The sequence below is a fragment of the Thermobia domestica genome, chromosome 18 (genome assembly GCF_964235325.1).
Source record: "Thermobia domestica chromosome 18, izTheDome1.hap1.1, whole genome shotgun sequence".
NCBI classification, from domain to species: domain Eukaryota; kingdom Metazoa; phylum Arthropoda; class Insecta; order Zygentoma; family Lepismatidae; genus Thermobia; species Thermobia domestica.
Genome location: NC_137471.1, coordinates 2056877 through 2078314, shown reverse-complemented (window position 1 = coordinate 2078314; position 21438 = coordinate 2056877). Strand labels below are relative to the sequence as shown.

Below are 21438 nucleotides of genomic sequence, written 5' to 3'. Positions count from 1 at the left end.
TCAGATACACAGACACAGTGTTTCTTCCAGATGTTTTTTTTTGGGGGGGAGCACTGCCCTCCCGGAGCTCTAAGAGTGCCCCCCCCCCGGACGAGAATAAAATAATACATCTATAATATAATAATAAATAAAATAGTACCAGTAGTGCCCACCCCGCAGGCACGGCAGGCACGTAGCCAGGATTTCGCAATAGGGGGGGGGGTCCGTGACGAAATACTGTGGTTATCACACCAGGTGCTCATCATTCTAAACTATTTTACTGGCAACATATATTCGTTCGTTTAACCAGGATTTCGTTATGGGGGAGGGGTCATGGAATACTGTGGTTACACACCAGGTGATCGATCAATTTAAACTATTTTACTGGCAACATATCGATATTAGTTTCTTAGGACATTCAGTCCCCCTCCCTCCGTTTCCTCCACACAAAGCTCCTCATAAGAAAGAGTAACCAAACGCTTACTGTAGCTTTATACTTTTCGCGTTGATTTATCTTTTTCTCGTTTCTTTTTGTTTGATCCTTCCTTAATATTGTTTATTTCTGGATCCGAAGGGGGGGGTCCGGACCCCCCGGACCCACCCCTTGGCTACTTGCCTGCACCCCGGAACACTTTTTCTGAAAGAACGACTGCACAGACACATGCATGACAAGTATATTTTAACGCAAAGTCGATAACATATCCAATTATAGAGAACGTTGAACTTTTCTGGCTATTGACATATTGAGTTTGTTGCCTTTTAACAAAAATTTAAAAGAAGAAACACACATTACGAAATATAATTAACATTTTAAAATATTTCTTTTGGTCATTCTCATTACTCAAGGTGACATATGGTACTATTCAATGAATAATATTAATAAAACAACGAAAGTTTTTTTTTTTTTTTTATGACTGAATCTTGAAAATCTGTTTAGAATGTGAAATGAGGTCGTCGTTCTGCTAATTAACTCCCAGCAGGTATTTTTTTTTTAAAAGAACTTTTTATCTAATTGCACGTTCTGTTTCTATTTAAAATAATAACGACTTGGTGTTGAATTATTTAGTTAAAAAGTGTAATGTCCCGTTTCAGCACCGCGTATAGGGTTGGTCAGGAGGTAGAGACCTGCAAGGGCCGAATTTTTCGGCCCGAGCCCAATCCAACCCGAATGTACCTAGGCTCGGCCCAGTCCGGGCCCGAAAAATTTTAAAAGTTTCATATTGTAACATTTTTCAAGGGCACACTTCTTCAACGTTTGACTTTATTTTAATTATCGTTTAACGAAAGTCAATAATTATTAAATAATTGCAATTAATCGGCCCCGGCCCGGCCCAAAGAAATAACAGAGTCGGCCCGCCCAAGCCCAGCCCGTGCAGGTCTCTACCAGGAGGCAAGGAATTCCAGAATTGGCCTCATTGGCATCATTAGTTTACCAAGTCATAGGTGTCAAACTCTGGTTTAGTGTTACATGGTTCTTAGTCAGTGGCGTATTTACGATTTTGTTTCGGAGGGGGGGCTTCGTTAACTTTATTCCTGGAAATGTGAAAATTCTGCAAAATATTTCATTTAGTTTAGTAAATAAAATTTTGCCCCCCCCCTTAAATATGCCACTGTTCATAGTTTAAAAATATAAATTGATAACGTGATTGTACGACCGAAATGAACAGCATTTATCAACATTTAATCCTCGCACTATCTAGGTATTTTTTTTTGCAATGCGAACTACCAAAGGGAGGGGATCGTTTTGTAACCCACTTGTTAAAATTAAATATATTTTGCAAAAGAAACAAAATCGAGAACTCGCACAAAATTTACAGTGACTGAAGTGAACAGTACACGGGATTAGGGATGCGCACGAGACAAGATTTGTGGTTGTCTCGTCTCGAAAATGTGCTGTAAAAATGATGTCTCGACTCGAAAAATGTATATTTTTCTATTGGAAGAGAGCCGTGTCTCGACTCGAATTTTGTCAGGAAAATCCTGTCTCGACTCGTCTCGTGCGCATCCCTACACGGGATAAGACTAACCGTCAAATTTTGAAAAAGCGGGATACAGTTATTTATTATGCTGTCATCTAGGAGTGACACTTCTAAATGTCAGTCACATCTACCAATGGTGGAGGGTGTACTTTGTGTCCACCAATTTAATACATCAAATTTATGAGACATACTAACGTTTAGTTTGCACCATCGTAAGGTATAGCTAAATATGTTAAGCAGTACTATCCCTCATCTCTCTCTCTCTCTCTCTCTCTCTCTCCATATATATACCCGGCGCCTCCACCATCTAAAACTTTGTGTAGTTTTATCTCATATATAAGAAAGAGGTAGAGCTGTTAATAAAAAGAGCGTCCGAAATCGACTCCCACTACCAGTATTTTTTAAAAAAGCTCCTCTATAAAAGTATTTTTACAAAATACCATACAAATTGATTTCTGTATAATCAGGGTGAGTATAGGTGGTCTTTGACCGTAAGGTCGCAGACAGGATCTCCAACAGAGCCCCGTAGCAGGCTAAGAGGAGTGGAATTAAAAAACCAATGCTCCGTAGCAAGCAGAGGCGGGTTAAGTCGCCAACAGAGCCCCGTAGCAGGCTAAGCCAGGAGATAGGATAGGCGTAGTCCCGTAGCAGACTAGAGGCCTAGGGTTAGGTTACTCCAAGAGTCCCGTAGCAGACTAAAGAAGGGTCACCAGAAAACTGGTACTGAGCTGGCTTCTTCTGTAGGGATGCGCACGAGACAAGATTTGTGGCTGTCTCGTCTCGAAAATGTGCTGTAAAAGTGATGTCTCGACTCGAAAAATGTATATTTTTCTATTGGAAGAGCCGTGTCTCGACTCGAATTTTGTCAGGAAAACCCTGTCTCGACTCGTCTCGTGCGCATCCCTATTCTTCTGTCCAATTTATAGCGTCCCTTGGGTGGCGGTGGCGCTGCTGCTTCGATTTCGTCTTCTGCTCCGTGGGAGGGGCTAAACGTCGTCTGCAGGTGATTGGAGGTCGCCCTGGTGGAAGTTCCTCTTGATGAAGCACGAGGTGGTGTTTATAAACACTTGATGCGTGGATTTGTTTGTAAACAACTTCACATTGGATATTACTATATATATATATATAATATTACAATTTTAAAGAAACGATTAGAAGAATAATTACCAGAAACATATTGTGGTGGGCACAAAGTACTTCCCCCCCTCTCGTTGGTAGTGTGAGGGTTAAAGATAACGCAAATCTTATACAATATACTCCAAATTATATGTAGTTAAAATGTTATATCATACTTTCATGGACCTCTTACCATACGGAATGATTCTGATTTTTTTTAGATGAAATTAAGAAATAAAAAACCATCAGGGCATAAATTTTGCAACATAATTTTACAGAACGAAACGTTAGAAGAAATTTTGACACGATATGTGGCTAAAAGCGTCCTCTTCTCTCCTATCTGTTTTAAAACCTCTTCGTTTGTTACTTTCTGTACATTTTATCTTCCCCATCTTCCTCCAACACCACATTTCCAAGCTCTATAAATATCTCTTCTCTAACTCCCATAATGTCCAGGTCTCTGAACCATACAGTCCAATATTCCATGTATAACATTTGACCAATTGCTTTGTGTGCCTTCATTTTCTGTGGTGTCACTTTTCTGATTTCCCGGCTTCTGCGTAAGATTTTATCATATGGCGAACATATTTCGTGTTTGGCAGCGATTTTCTTAAAAATATGAAAATAAAATATGATTTTAAAAAATCCGTTCGGTTTCCTTCCAAGATATCATTGTGTGATCATCTGTCAGAAATATGTTTTGCATGTGTATCATCCCCCCCCCCTCTCCCATCTCCGTGCATCCTTCGTTCTGTAAACCGACATTACTAGTTTGGATTGTAAGTCTTGGCATGAGATACCTAGAAGCTACAAAAATCAACTAAACAAGTGGTAGTAGTGTCTTTTTTTTTATATAGTATGTGCTTGCGTGCTCTTTGCAACCATGTAAAAATAGGTTGTAAATTAAAGAACGAAAAAAAAAAAAAAAGCGAAGGTCGTTCGTTCTTAACTCCTTTTGATTTGAAGAAAATTATTTGTAGTTCGTCGTTTTCGTTAGCGCTTTAGGGAGAATTTTTGTGAAAGTTATGTGCTATTCGTGCCTCCATGTGTAGGAGCTAGTTAAGTTGATTCTCTTGCAAGATACATATGAAGATAGGCTAATGTATGTATGTGGAGGTACAAATTCCAGAGGCGTTTGTTTGTAGTTCGTTCATCCCAATGAAGGATGCGGTAATTTTTCCAGGCTGATATATAGTATTAGAAAGAAGCTAAATTCCTCTTCTGATCAAGTTAACCAAAGTTGGTCTTTCAAGGTTACCAGTATTATCCATTATAAAGAAAAGTTGTTAATGGAATTACTTTTGGTTGGAATTTAACGTCCAGTTCCAGCAGCGAGACTCCAGCGAGTGTCCAGTTCCAGCAGCGAGATTCAATAAGAGGGACGTACGGCTTTTATGGGTAGGAAGGGCTACAGCTCCCTCGTGGCTAAACGATTTGCGTATGCGCTTTTGGCGTAGAGAAACTCGGTTCGATTCTCATGTGGTTCGGATCACACGTTAAGCTGTAGGTGTATGTCTCATATAACCTCGTTCGTGAAAGGGACACTAAACTCAACTCAAATCAAATCAGATCGAGAGGACTGTGGGGGCGCGGTGGCTCAGTGGTAGAGCGTTCACCTTCGGTGCTTGGGGTCCGTGGTTCGATCCGAGCTTGTGTCGTGTGGACTTTGTGGTGGACAAACACCATGCTCGTGGGTTTTCTCGGGGTTTTCTCATTTCCTCCCACTTTCTTCATTCCACCATTTCACTCATTTCTCATTATCACCGTCTCTCCTTTAGCCTACCCGGCATAATGGTGGGACGTTAAACTTAAAGATTTCATTTCGTTTTCGAAAGGACAGTGTGATATTTCGACATAACTTCTTGAGTTTAACGTCCCTCGTTAAGCCACCGAGGCTAAGAAAGACAGTGATGATGAGATGGATTTTAATGCTGGAAAATGAGAAAGTAGAAGAAAATCCCGAGAAAATGCATGCATACGGTGTTTGTCCACTATAAAGTCTCCTTGGCTTGAGTTGGGATCGAACTAGGGATCCCACGCGCCAGAGGTTAGCGCTGTATCACTGAGCTACCGTGGCCACGATGTATCTTCCAATTGTTAGTTTAAAACATTGACGATTTCAGATTTCTTCGAATAAGTTGTGGTGGGAATGTAGCAGGGTGACCACACACCACGATTCAGGAGCTATATAAGTCCATTCCACGTCCTATCCAAGCTGTTTTGGTCGCAAAAGGAAGCCCCACACCATACTAGGTATGATTTTCACACTTTTGCAAACGTTTTATTTTTTTGTCCAACCCCTATATATATATATATATATATATATATATATATATATATATATATATATATATATATATATATATATATATATATATATATATATATATATATATATATATATATATATAATAGGTATGAACGTAATCTAAGTTTGAGTCCCTCCCCCTGAAAAAATATCTGACCCCTCTTTGTTAGAATATAATAAGCTAAGAAATATAGCAAAATTTTCTTTTTATCCAGTATAACTTTCAGAGTAATATTGAAAAAAATATAAATGTGTTTGATCGTTATTTTTCAGATTTGACCAGAAAACTTCATGACCATCAGGTGACCTAATTGGTATTCAATTAATTCTGGTCACTTCAATGTGCTATGCTATTAATTCAAATGATTTCGTTTTTTTCTGTCTTTTTTTTTTACCATATTGATGCTGGGTATAATATTAGTAATAATATCGTTTGTGATGGCAAAAAATGACTTTTTTTTTTAAAAAGTTACCATTCAAACAAATATGCATATTCTGAACAAAAATTTAAATTAGCTTAGCATCCGTATTCATCAATATTAATTATTGTACTCAGCTGTTACAGTGAACACGTTGAAAAGAAACGGGAATGCGTGATGAGAATGTGATTACAAAAATGATACATTTTTAATTTATTCTGCTTCAGTAGAGTTGCCGGACGATCTGTTTTTTGTGGTGTTTGATGAAACAGTAACCTGTTTCAATGTTTACTAGGATCACGCAGGGAGATTTAGTCTGTGCGTCCGTCTGTCCGTTACTCCGCACGATATTGAACAGAAGGGATTTTTAAAATTCTGCTTATTGCAATAGATACCTAGAGCGATTATGTCACCCAAGTTCGTAGTGGAGTCTATTCGTTAACGGATAACGGTGGCTTTAACGGTGGCTCTCCATAGTCCATATCTCGAAATTCTCGATTGAGTTTATTACTGGTAATCTACTCAATTCTTTACCGGATAACGGCGAATTTAAAGGTCGTTACCCATACTCCATATCCTATACGTGAGAGCAAATTTTTTAATTCTGCTTTTTGCAACAGGTACACTCATGTCCAAAATGATTGTCGCATATATCTATAACTGTCTTGTTGTAAGAATGTAATTTGACAATGATTTTGCACGGTACTTTTAACACCGACACTACGTGTATAATCGGGAAATGTATATTTGTGGTAAATTTCATAGAGAAAGAATTATAAATACGAAAATTAGAATAAGTAAAATAAAATGTTCCTAAATGAACAAGAAAATTTTATTTTCGTTTTATTGTTCGTATTTACTGTTCTTTTGACATGAAATTTGACACATACATGTCTTTGCCGATTATACACATACTAACATTATAAGAAATACCGGGCGAATTCGTCATCAAAGTATATTCCTAGAACAACATATTTATAGACATGCGACAATAATTTTGGACATGAGTGTACCTAGAGAGGTAGTCTCGGCCCCAAGTTTGTTGTTAATGGAGTGAATCCGTTAACATATGAACGGATAACGAGGACTTTAACGGGCGTTATATGTATCCCATATCTCACGTGTAAGCGAATGTTTGTATTCTGTTTTCTGTGCAACAGATGGCTAAAGCGATCTAACCGTTAACTTAACGGATAACCGCGGTTTTAACGTTTGCTAAGTATCGCGCATATCCTATATAGATAACCGAGAAGAAATGGCTAGAGCAATTACTTCAGCCGAGTTAGTTAATGGGTACAGTCCGTTAACGAATAACGGCGACTTTAACGGTCGTTATCTAAAATTTTTGTGTTTTACAGTAGGTAGCTATAGCAATTATCTCATGCGAATTCATTAATAGAGCCAATCAGTTAAAATGTTAACAGTTAACTGCTACTGTAACGGCGGTTATTTATAATCCGTATCGCGTACGTGTAAGCGAATTTTTAAATTATGTTTCCAGCATGAGATAATTGAAGCGATTAGTTGATTGCTTAACCTATTAACGGATTACAGAAACCTCGACAGTGGTTATCTATAAGCCATATCTCATACATGTAATTCCCTATGCATGTAAGTTTTTTTTTTATTTATTTATAGTTAAGCGCGATTTTCTTGAACAACTTCGTTAATGGAGCCAATCTGGTTACGAATTAATAGATAAGGACTGCTTTAAAAGTGGCTGTCTATATCTCATATGTGTTATACCCTGGCCGGGGAACGATGATTTCTGACAGCTTTGCACAAGGCCACGGCGAGCGAGAAGTTATTTATTTATTTATTTATTTTTTGCAAGACAGCTAGAACGATTATTTAGGCCTTGTTCGTTAACGGAGTAAATCCGTTTAAATCCTAACGGGTAACGGTGACTAACGGTGGCTCTTCGTATTCCACACATGGGAGTTTTCGCGTGATTCTCTGTACTTTCTTTATTAGAGTTCATTTTTGTATTGAAGTACTCGTACAGTAAAACCTCTGAATAATGGACACCAATGGGACATAATTATATGTCCAAAAATGATTTGATTTTGATTTGATTGTATGATTTAGTTAATTTTCATAAGGTGACTCGGTTTTCAATATTAATTTTCTTAAAGTGTACCGGTTTTCAGTGTTAATTTCATAAAGTATCCCGGTTTTCAATGCTAATTTTCATAATGTATCCCGGTTTTCAGTGTTAATTTTCATAAGGTGTCCCGGTTTTCAACGTTAATTTTCATAAGGTGTTCTGGTTTTCAATGTTAATTTTTATTAAGTGTCCCGGTTTTCATTGTTAATTTTCATAAAGTGTTCTGGTTTTAAATGTTAAGTTTCATAAGGTGTTCTGGTTTTCAATGTTAATTTTCATAAGGTGTTCTGGTTTTCAATGTTAATTTTCATGAGGAGTTCTGTTTTTCAATGTTAATTTTTATGAAGTGTCCCGGTTTTCAATGTTAATTTTCATAAGGTGTCCCGGTTTTCAATGTTAATTTTCATAAAGTGTTCTGGTTTTCATTGTTAATTTTCATAAAGTGTTCTGGTTTTCAATGTTAATTTTCATAAGGTGTTCTGGTTTTCAATGTTAATTTTCATGAGGAGTTCCGTTTTTCAATGTTAATTTTTATGAAGTGTCCCGGTTTTCAATGTTAATTTTCATAAGGTGTCCCGGTTTTCAATGTTAATTTTCATAAAGTGTTCTGGTTTTCAATGTTAATTGTTCCGCTTTTCAGTGTTAATTTTCATTAGGTGATTTTTTTAAAGTCTGAATATATGGGAGCTCTACACATGTATGTATTTTTATGAGAGGTCTGTAATCTGGCATACCCTAATATAATATAGCAGACAGGAATTATTTGTTGAATTGTATGAGGTAGGATCTTCCCACTTCTCTGAACAAATAGACATACATACAGAGAGCGAGCGAGAGAAAGAGAGAGAGAGAGAATATGGGTTTGTGCAATAATTTGCAATTAAATGGCTTTACAGAGAAGCCGACCAATCACGTTATATATATTCTTCAATAATTGCTACATAACCTACCAAATTTATTTTTTCGTAATTTAGAGTACTCAAACATTTTTGGTTTATATATATATATATATATATATATATATATATATATATATATATATATATATATATATATATATATATATATATATATATATATAATGTGTGTGTGTGAGTGAGTGAGTTGAAAGAAGATAGGTTCATTCTATATAACTTCCTCCCCCCCCATTCGTTCAATTTTCAACATCAATAAATGTTCCAAATTGGTTTCCATATCTGAGTGCGAATGCTTAAAAATTGATGTAATCAAATAATGAAATATGCTTTCGTAAACTGAAATTGACCTGAAAAGCGGATATGAATTTTCGTTGATTACTTTTTTTTTTTAATCTATTTAATATACGATATATCTTTTTCTATATGGAGAATTTTCTCTCTCTCTCTTTATTGAATACAGATTATTGTGCTATATTTATTTTAAATGGTGAAGGAAAATACATAAATATTCACCCATGGACACCTCTTGTTCGATTGTTATGCACTGTGTCTGAAGTTTTATAGAAACTCCGATTGTCCATTCGTCTGTCTGTCGACAGATATCAGTGCAAAATCGCGATCAGACAGCGAAATATGCGAAAATCACCTAGGATTAAATTCATTCTTTGAGATGTAATAAAAAATTACTCTTTAAAAATGTTCTTGGAGTTTCATATCTTTTGGGGAGACAGTGATGGTTATAAATAAATTAAATAATGGAATGAATAAAGTGGGAGGAAACGGGAATCCCCGAGAGAATCCATGCACACGGTCTTTGTTCACCACAAAGCTCATTTGGACCGAGCTAGGATCGAACCAAGGACCTCACGCACCAGAGGTGATCGCTCTACCACTGTGCGTCCCTAAAGAAATTCATTGTTTGATATGTAAGTAAAAATACTGACTCTTAAACGCGATCTGTTGTTTAGACCAGAGATAGCCAAACACGGTCCGCGAGTATGTTTCATGTGATCCACGAATATATATTTTTTTTTTTTTAAAAAAAGCACATTTTTCTTTCTATTTGGGGGCAGCTGCTTATTTACCAGAATGCGCAGAATAGAACAAAGATTCAGAAAATGTGTGACTGCCTAGACAAATTAAACAAGAAACAGGATGCAGAGAATAGAACTAAGATTCAGAAAATGTGAGACTTGGCCTAGACAAATGAAACAAGAAACAGGATACACAGAATAGGACGAAGATTCAGAAAATGTGGGTCAAAATGTGTGACAAGAAACAGGATACACAGAATAGAAGAAAGATTCAAAAATTTGACTTGTCCTAGACATGTATAGCAAGAAACAATATACACAGAGTAGAACAACGATTCAAAAAAATATGACTTGACCTAGACATGTGAAACAAGAAACAGGATACACAGAATAAAACAAAGATTCAAAAAATGTGACGATCTAGACGTATGAAACAAGAAACAGGGTACATAGAATAAAACAAAGATTCAAAAATATGACTTGACCTAGACATATGAAACAAGAAACAGGATACACAGAATAAAACAAAGATTCAGAAACGTGACTTGACCTAGACATATGTAACAAGAAACAGGATACACAAAATAGAGCAAAGATTCAAAAAAAAATGTGACGATCTAGACGTATGAAACAAGAAACAGGATACATAGAATAAAACAAAGATTCAAAAATGTGACTTGTCCTAGACATATGAAACAAGAAACAGGATACACAGAATAAAACAAAGATTCAGAAACGTGACTTGACCTAGACATATGTAACAAGAAACAGGATACACAAAATAGAGCAAAGATTCAAAAAAATGTGACGATCTAGACGTATGAAACAAGAAACAGGATACATAGAATAAAACAAAGATTCAAAAATGTGACTTGTCCTAGATATATGTAACAAAAAAGGATACACAGAATAAAACAAAGATTCAGAAACGTTCTGGCTCACAGTGTATGAGAAATTGACTAGTACTAGTTTAAGTTTAGTCTATGCAAACTGTTAAGAACTATTCCAATATAATAATTTATTGTATTATTTTGTTATCTTTTCAGACAAATTCATCCTTTGTCCGGTGAGAAGACACATCTTTTGGGCTTCGAGAATAAAGATGATGAGGACGACAGTTGTAAGTCCGCAAGCGGTGTTAGTGTCGATCGGGATCGGCCGTTATCGAACTCCTACCCCAATGCGAACAGCCCTTACCCTCTGACGCCGAATATCTGTGTGGAAGGCGGGAGAATCGAATTCATTAAACCCCCGGAGCCGGATACGAGAAGTGTAAATTCGGGTGAAACTGTTGATATAGCGGACATTTCGGACTCCAGCCGGAAACAATCGGCAGAAGAAAAATCAGCGGCAAGCGATGAAAATGAGAAGAATGATTTGGCCAAGGTAAGTTTTCCTGATTTTCTTCAGCGATAGCCTACTTTTTAACTGTGATCACCAACTTGCCAAGTTAATATAATAAATCTATGGGGTATATAATCTATGGTGTCTGTCTGTGTGCGGCCTGGGGACCAGAGAGTAGACCAAGAGTTACAAAATTTCGGTCACGCGTCCCTTGGTCCAAGCCCCATACTAAGAGGAAACGTTTTTTCAAAATTCAAACCAGGGGGTTTCCGGGGGGGCGTTTATCGAAAAATACTAGAAAATGACCGATATTAGTGTCAAATTCATAGTTTTCGTGGTCGCTGAGAGGAATAGTGACACTTCCGATGCCGGTTAAATTTAAACTCAGCCTCCATTGCTTTTTATGTCCAAAATGAAACGTATTCTCCCGTGCGAAGAACTGGTATTCTGCTAGTCCAGTATAAAATATAGTGACTTTCTATTATGTTACGAACGAGAGTCTTTAACTAACCAACTAACTCTATGGCCTATGGAACCCGGAGGTTCAATGCCGCGTTCACAAAAGCTCTCCACTGACTTCTATCCTTAGCTAACTGCATCCACTTTCTACTTTGTATTCAAATCTCTGCGAGATCCATCTTAATATTGTCCTCCCATCTGCCCCTAGGTCTTCCTGAGGGTCGTTTTCCGATTGGTCTTCTAGTCAAGACTTTGAAAGCGTTTCTACTTTCTTCCATTCTAGCTACATGACCCGCCCATCTAAGCCTTCTAGACTTGACGACCCTAACAATGTTGGGTAAACCGTATAAATTATGTAGTTCCTCGTTATGAAGTTTCCGCCATACCCCATTCCCGTTCCTCTTGGGTCCGAATTTTTGTCTCAGGATCTTGTTCTCAAATAGTTTCAGTCTATGTTCTTCGCTCAGAGTAAGCGACCATGTTTCGCAACCATACAGAACAACAGGCATGATTATCGTTTTGTATAATTTAAGCTTCATGTTCTTCGACAGAATTCGCGACGACAAGAGATTTTGAACCGAATAGTAACACATATTCCCTGCTTTTAGTCGACATTTAATTTCTTCGTGAATACGAGAGCCTTTACAGAATATAATGTTATGTAGAAATTTGATTGATTGGAATTTAGCATATAGTTTCAGTACCAGATACCAGATGAGAACCTACAGTTTGCAAAGAAATCCAAATCCCCGCAGTGCACTGAAATTTAAAGAATCTTGCACTGGGAATCCAAGCCGGGTCTCCGTGCACCAAATACAGATCACAGATGACGAGAACCGTAAAACAGGGGAAGCGGGAAAAGTCAAAGACATGGTCAAGTCCACTTTTGGTTTTTGAGGTGTGGTCTATACTTAGATGTCGTCTGCTACTCCGGGTAGTTATCTGTGTGCTATTCCGTGGTGTCATTTGAAACCCCCGTGCGGTGCGAAAAGTGGGCGAGCCCATACCTACGTCACACTACTACTGCTAGGGTTCTTCTCGTCATCTGTGAGCTGTACACATGCACTGGCCACTACGTCAACAGGGAAGGCTGTTGTGTAGAAATGTAACGTACACCCAGAAAATAATAGAAGTTTAATACAGAGGGTTTGATTTATAGTCGAATACCAAAGCATATTCCTTGTTTCAAAGTCTCTTTCCGTTAGTTTCAAATCCAATGTATGTTAAGAGTCTTCATCCCGGCGAAATTAAAATCCCGCTAATTTTACAGTAATTATGTGATATCTTCAAATAGATAAAATATAATCGAAATGTGGAACAAGAGCGCCCTAGACAATATTATTTTACATGAGAAACCGTTATCACAACTCACTTATCTGCTTTCAATTTCGAGCCATTTTGAAAATCGGCATTTTTTTTTTTCGCGTTTCTAAACGGCTGAAAACGAAAAGCCACTAGGTGACTTGTGATAACGGTACCTCACGCAAAATAATATTGTCTAGGGCGCTCTTGTTCCATATTTCAATTATCTTTTATCTATTTGAAGATATCACATAATTACTGTAAAATTAGCGGTATTTTAATTCGCCGGGATGAAGACTCTTAAGTAAAAGTAAAGAAAGCGGGTGTCTAAATAAGTATTTAGATAGGTCAATGAACTTTACGTAATTTAGAATCTGCCTCTTTTTATTTTAAATTAAAAAAAAAAACTATTTGTAACGTTCCGCCAGTACCGTATCTTATTGAAGTATCTTGTTTTCAAGTATGTACCGTCGCCAAGTACAACATTCATTCCCTTCTGATGCACCGATATTTTCGTTTGTTTACTTTTTACATATCTATTATATATATATTTCTTCCTTTCGGATGTTCTAAAAATGAGTTTTCATCTCGGAAAGAGTTACATAGGCGCGTGGCGCGGTTGTTTTGATGCGTTTTGGGCAATTCGCCAACTTCTTTTTGGTTTGTTACAACACCTGTTGAAACATCTGAAGCGAGTAGTACTTTGTGTGTGTGGATGTTGCGTAGCTAGCGGATGTCATGTTGGAGGATTCAGAGAGACTGTTTGGAGAGACGACAGTTTGCGTATTATGTTTCAATTTGAAATGGCGTTTCGCGTAAACATCGATTTGTAGAACTATCACGAAGATAAAAGCCGATTTGTCTTTGTCGAGAGGATTTAGTATGTATGATTGTTGTTAAAGAGATTTATCGTGTTGCAGAGCTCCTTTGTGGCTACATGGTTACTATACATGCCTGGGGGAACCGTGGTTCGATTTCCAGTGGGAGCAGGACCGCCTCTAGGTATTTTTCCGCCCCGTGCAATGGCATAATTTGCCACCACCCTTTCTCCAGAAAGAACAAAGCTACTCCATTATGAACAACAAATGTGAGGGAAAGTGCACTCGCACTCAGAAAGGCCTAATTATAGAATTCATTATTGAGCTTCAATCTCATTATATCAGTTTGCAGTTTCAGTACTACTAGCTCTTTTTACAGGGTGTTTCAAAACAACTCCGATATCGTTTAAGAGGTGTCCCCTGACACCAATATAAGACAAAAATTATAGACTAACCTGGGTGCACAAATGCTTCCTTTCAGAGTTATAGGCTGCCGAAAACATGAAAAAAATGAACTTTAAAGGTCCATAGCTCCAAAACAATGGGACCTACCGTAGTCGGGTCAAGACTTTACTTAGGAACTAGTATGTGTCTTATCCAAATATCCAAGTTTCAGAATCCTAACAATTTCGCAACAATTTTTATACAGGTAGTTGGAAAGTTCTTCAAATTATATACCCAAAGCGAAACTCCGTCTATAAAATTGCTTTATGTGTATCTTAGGATTTTGAAACATGGATTTTTGGATAGAGCACATATTATTTCCTATGTGAAGTCTTGATCCGACTACGGATAGGTCTCATATTTTTGGATGTATGGACCTTTAAAATTAAATTTTTCATGTTTTCAGCAGCCTATAACTCCGAAAGGAAGCATTTGTGCACCCAGGTTGGTCTATACTTTTTGTCTTACCTTGGTGTTAGGAATCACCTGCCAAACGTTGTCGGTGTTCTTTTGAAACACCCTGTATTTATTTATTGACTTTCCTTCTGCATCTGTTAAAAAATAATAATAATAAAAAACTTGTTTCCACCTTCAATGATAAGGAACTAGTTTGTGACGGAGACAAGACCAGTTTCATATCAAAACTGTGATAATTAACTAAATGGAACAGATATTCGCTACTGTTCGAGAATTGTGTACTTGCATTTGACGGGAGCCGCGGTGGTTCAGTAGTAGAGCGTTCACCTCTGGTGCGTGGTGTCCCTGGTTCGATCCCAGCATGCGCCAAGTAGACTTTGTGGTAGACAATCACCGTGTGCGTGGGTTTTCTTGGGGTTTTCCGTTTCCTCCCATTTTCTTGATTCCAGCATTCTATTTCTCATCATCACCGTCTCCTTTAGCCTAACAGGCATAACAGTGGGACGTAAAAGAAAGATTTTATTCCAATTTCATTAATACCCTGTGCAGTCTCGATATTGACAATAAACGTTAAAATTCAAACCAACCAACACTCCTATCTATCCTATAAGCGTGGAGCGTTCAATATATTATTATTATTATTAGTAGTAGTAGTTGTAGTATTCTGCCTCTTGGCAGGACCTGGGCCTGGAAATGTTTGTCGCACGTTTCTCAATCTTCAGTTTCCTCTTTTAACTCCTAATATTTTCTTCTATTTCTCAAATCATCGATTAGTTGGGTTCTTCTCCCTATTCCTCATTTTCCTTCCATCTTTCCTTCTATGGTATGAAGATGAGAATTTCTTTGCTAGGTATGTCCAATCCAATTAGCCTTCCTACGAAGGATGGTGGCTAAAAGCGTCCCCTTCTCTCCTACCCGTTCGTTTCGCATCTTCTCAGTTCATCAATCTTCCTGAAACACTACATTTCGGAGCTCTCTAAATATTCCGTCTCTAACTTCTATAACGTCCAAGTCTCCGAACCATACAGTCCAATATTCCATGTACACAGTGGCTCAAAAGTAGGTATACAGTCCCGTACTTATCAACAGATTCCTTTTGATATCATTTCTTATTGTTAGCCACCAGGTAGACTTAGTTTCTTTATTATTTGTTCTTAATATATTTTTATTTATATCTTAGGCTCGGAACAGCCTAATCAAATAAACCTATAAGCTAGAACGTTACACTTGATCAATGGAGGGGTGTATACCCAAGGGCGCCCATTAGGGGCGCTCTCCCCCCCCCCCTTGAAGAAATTGTACTTCGAAATATCGAAAACTCAATTGAATTTTTAGAATAGTTAGAGCAAAATTTGAAACTATATTTGAAATGTTACTTATACTTGCCCTCCTGGAAACCACAACATGAGCGCCCTTGTGTATACCTACTTTTGGGCCACCCCGTATAACACGTAACCAGTTTCTTCCTTTGTCCAATAGTAAGCCTGCTAGTTAAGAGCGATCTTTTCTTGTTGAATGCCTCTTTCGCTACGGCAATTGTTAACCTGATCTTTTTGGTGCAGTAAGCATCTCTCGTCAAAATACTTACCAGTGAAGAAATAACTTATGAAAATGATAACTCCGAGTAGACTGAGTTTGTGACGTAAATGAATTGAAAAACTCAAAACTTTTCATGATATTCTGGGGAAAGATAATATTTAACATTATCACTTATAGTCAATCCGTTGCTTTATGAATAAATTTGAATTCTTATCTCCACAATCATCTGTCTTCGACAATTCTTTTCCACTTTACGCCGCAAGGGTTCTTGATTTCGTCACATCACTTTGTATGGGGACATTTTCTAGGTCTGTTCTTGTCTGTTGGTATGGGGTTAAGAATTAGTTGTGTCCATCGATAATAATTTCTTCTTGCAATATATCTGGCATACTGTCACTTTAATGTCTTTATTTTCATGATAATATTCGTCACTTCTGTTATCTTTGTGTCCCATGTGATCCCCCTGTCTTTGCGAGTGATTATTCCTAGCATATTTTGTTGTATGATCTGTAAACAGAAACGGTGTGTCTGATTTGAAGTTTCTTCGTCTCCGGTCCATATATCAAAACAGGAGGCAAACAGTTTAACCGGTAGTATCGATATTTGAGAGTGAAGACATTTTAGAATTGATTTATTATAGTCCTGTTTATTTGTTAATTTTGAATTCATATGTTTGTTAAAACAGAGGATCGATAATGTGGATGTTACACAAGATAAGTTCATACTGTTTAGAATACATAAGAAAAAAACAACCCAAACGTAATAGGAAATAGCACCCGTCCCTGCGCCTTCTCCGTCCTACCCTGAGTGCGTCTACTTTCATCCACTAGTATCCGGACTTCCTGGTGGGTAACGAAGGAAATTCCCCTGTGAAGGTAATTCCAGTAAACTGGAAATATAATACGAATTCCTAAAGCATTAGGGGATTATTTTGGCAGAAAGATCTACATTAGTAGCTCTAACATGCATGGCAACTTACGTATTGTATTTGTGTATATTACCAACGAGGTAGACTTTTTAACGGTGCTCAGAGAAGACTAATCTTAAGGACACTATGAGCTAATTGAGTCTAAAGCCCACTATATTTGTAGCTGTTTTCTGTGTATATGTTGGGTTGTTCTCAATCTACACAATAAAAAAGAAAGAAAGAAAGAGTCTTCATCCCGGCGAAATTAAAATACCGTTAATTTTACAGTAATTATGTGATATCTTCAAATAGATAAAAGATAATCGAAATGTGGAACAAGAGCGCCCTAGACAGTATTATTTTACATGAGCTACCGTTATCACGACTCACTTATCTGCTTTCGATTTCGAGCCAGTTTGAAAATCGGCATTTATTTTCGCGTTTCTAAACAGCTGAAACGGAAAGCCACTAGGTGACTTGTGATAACGGTACTTCAAAATAATATTGTCTAGGGCGCTCTTGTTCCATATTATAATTGTCTTTTATCTATTTGAAGATATCACATAATTACTGTAAAATGAGCGGTATTTTAATTTCGCTGGGATGAAGACTCTTAAATCGATACTACCAACTTTTAAAATATCTTTTGTTAAACACAGTCGTCAAGAAATATTAAATAATTGCACACAGCTACATCAAGAAGTTAGGATACTCTTTGTAAAAGAACGAGAAAAAAGAAGTTTCTGTACCTAGCAATCAGGCATGGAAGAAAAGCTAGCAAACACAATGTTCTCGTGGGGAGTTGATGGATTTATTGCGGAGCTAATCTGAAAAATGAGTGTAATTCATCGTCCAAAAAAAGACAAGATGGCTCTTGGAATAACCGGTTATACAACTTGCAACACCGACTTTATCAGTAAATTTCAACAGCAGTGGTTGCTTGCTGCGTTGGTAATTGTAAGTTAATGTAAATCCTCCCTCATTGTTGTTATATACGGTTAGAAAGGGTCGAGTGTAGGATTCTGGCTATAAGCAGAGAACCAATGTCCATAAACAAGTTGTTGACTTGGAGTCTTGATCAGTGGCTCTGTTGCGTTTAACAATTATTACGAACCTACGTTTTGGAAGAGGGAGTCCCGAAACAGAGATTAAGTAAAAGATGGACGGGATAATTTGTGATAATGGGCTGATGTGTAATTACCATTCATTCAGATATATGCTATATGACAACCTATTTTCAGCATATGCACTCCCACATTCACTCAGTGTTCAGAACTAACTAACTAACTCTATGGCCTATGGAACCCGGAGGTTCAGTGCCGCGTTCACAAAAGCTCTCCACTGACTTCTATCCTTAGCTAATTGCATCCAGTTTCTACTTTGTATTCCTATCTCTGCGAGATCCATCTTAATATTGTCCTCCCATCTGCGCCTAGGTCTTCCTAATGGTCGTTTTCCTATGGGTCTACCAGTCAAGACTTTGAAAGCGTTTCTACTTTCTTCCATTCTAGCTACATGACCTTCCCACCTAAGCCTCCTAGACTTGACGACCCTAACAATGTTGGGTAAACCGTATAAACTATGTAGTTCCTCGTTATGAAGCTTCCGCCATTCCCCATTCTCGTTCCTCTTGGGTCCGAATATTCTTCTCAGGATCTTGTTCTCAAATACTTTCAGTCTATGTTCTTCCCTCAGAGTAAGCGACCATGTTTCACAGCCATACAGAACAACAGGCATGATTATCGTTTTATATATTTTAAGCTTCAAATTCCTCGACAGAATGAATTCGCGACGACAAGAGATTTTGAACCGAATAGTAACACGAATTCCCTGCTTTTAGTCGACATTTAATTTCTTCGTGAATATGATTTTCGTCTGTTAATATTGATCCTAAATATTTGAAAGTATCCACTTCATCAAAAGTATTATTTAATATTTTAAAGCCTCCACAATTTGCCGTATTTAGAACAGGTGAAAAAAAAATACAATTTATAAGATTACTATGATCGTATTATTGTTCAATAAATCAGCTTTTTGGAACGTTAGCAAGCGGAGCGGAGTTCTTTTCTTCCTTGAAATGCGCATTTCAATTTTACATAATCTTGTACTAAACCATCGATCGTGAGCTAAGGGACATTTTAGGTAGACCGCGTTAAGAGGTCTCGTTCCGGGGAAATTAAAATACCGCTAATTTTACAGTAATTATGTAATATCTTCAAATAGATAAAAGATAATTGAAATGTGGAACAAGAGCGCCCTAGACAATATTATATTGCGTGAGGGTACCGTTATCACAAGTCACCTAGTGGCTTTCCGTTTCAGCCGTTTAGAAACGCGAAAATAAATACCGATTTTCAAAATGGCCCGAAATCAAAAGCAGATAAGTGAGTCGCGATAACGGTATCTCATGTAAAATGATATTGTCTAGGGAGCTCTTGTTCCACACTTCGATTATCTTTTATCTACTTGAAGGTATGACATAATTACTGTAAAATTAGCGATATTTTAATTTCGCCGGAATGAGGCCTCTTAACGCTCCGGTTGGCAAATCTTGATTCCTACACTAAGCTGACTCCAACGACAGGGGCGCTGACGACAACTGCTTGTTTCTCCCGCGCAACTGCCATTGTGAATATAATAGTTGATTTGTATACGCGTAGGGTTGTGCACGTTATGTTTTTCGTGTGTATATTAGACATTTGCTAACTTGGATAGTTTGATTTCATATTTCATAGAAATGACAATAAACAAATGTAAGATTTTTTTAAAAAAAAACGTAGTAGTTCTTTTGGTTGATAGCTCACAGTAGGATTTAAAAATGGTACGGTAGCTCACACTAGGATTTAGAAATTGTACGACAGCTCACAGTAGGATTTAGAAATGGTACGGTAGCTCACAGTAGGATTTAGAAATGGTACGGTAGCTCACAGTAGGATTTAGAAATGGTACGGTAGCTCACAGTAGGATTTAGAAATGGTACGGTAGCTCATAGTAGGATTTAAAAATGGTACGGTAGCTCACACTAGGATTTAGAAATGGTACGGCGGCTCACAGTAGGATTTAGAAATGGTACGGTAGCTCACAGTAGGATTTAGAAATTGTACGACAGCTCACAGTAGGATTTAGAAATGGTACGGTAGCTCACAGTAGGATTTAGAAATGGTACGGTAGCTCACAGTAGGATTTAGAAATGGTATGGTAGCTCACAGTAGGATTTAGAAATGGTATAATAGCTCGGAAGCTTCATAAGTTCGGCGACCGAAAACGAATAAAAACGAATTGAAGTGAAGTTTCTAGTTCTAGGTCCGACTACAATGACAAAATTCATGAAACTAGAATCCGCAGTGATTATTTCAGAAGATTCCGTGGGGAGAGGATGAAAGGACTACTGCAAAATTATTGGTAACGCACATTTAGCACGATCGGAGATACGCCCCGTGGATTTTTTTTTTTTTTTTGTCTCCGGGGTAAATTCCTTTGGGGCACCCCTAAAATCATTACGGTGCCTTCCAATTCTCAAAATGATTGCACTTCGTCACGAAATAAAATCTGAACATTATTTATTAGGAAAATTTAGTAATAGAGTGCTCACCTCCGGGTGGCGCGTGTAGTTCCTGATTCGATCACAGCCGGCGCCAAGTGGACTTTGCGGTGGACAAATGCCGTATGCGTTGGTTTTTTTCGGGAACTCCCCGCTTCCTCCCACATAAAATAATGCAACATTTTGTAAAAAAAAAAAAAAAAAGCACCAGGTCTTCATAAAATAACTATTAAATAAACCAAGACGTTTTGTTTCAAAATTCTTGAATATAGAATAAATACGGACAATCCTGGATTTCCAGGATATTTGGTCACCCATGATTATGCCCTGCAGGCTAAAGGAGCCAAGAGGATGTTCAATGAAAGTCAATAATCGTGAAATAATTGATGGCGTGAAAATGTGGGAGGAAACGGGAAAATCCCGGGAAAACTCTCGGACGTAATGTTGTCCATTACAAATTCACATGATTAGGGATTGAATCAGGAACCCTTCGCATTGCAGGTGAATGAGCTCACAAGTGAACGTCAGAAGTCTGAGACAATGGGCTGTATGTTCAGAGGCCAGAGGGGCAATTACCCTTACGTCCTGAATTTGAGAAACACATATGTTTTTAATAAATCGTATGCTAAAATATTAATAAATACACAAAAAATGTTATGGCCATGGACAATGTTGCCCACCCCTCCTAGCTAAACCTGAAATGACGCGATAGCGTATATGACCTACTCGGATGTAAATAAAATTCGAGTGACTACGGGGGTTTATATCCGAGTCGGATATCTCTCCGGGAAACAAATGTGAGATCTCG

At 37.6% G+C, this 21438-nt stretch overlaps 1 protein-coding gene across 3 annotated transcripts in view; it reads left to right on the top strand.

Annotated features, from left to right (window-relative positions):
• Window positions 1-21438, top strand: part of LOC145675969 (uncharacterized) — a 617917-nt gene that overhangs the window by 307443 nt on the left and 289036 nt on the right. For all 3 annotated transcript variants that reach the window (XM_081746793.1, XM_081746794.1, XM_081746792.1), the window contains exon 3: window positions 10906-11245. In XM_081746793.1, coding sequence (XP_081602919.1) covers window positions 10906-11245 — 340 coding nt within the window. The remainder of the gene's footprint in view (window positions 1-10905; window positions 11246-21438) is intronic.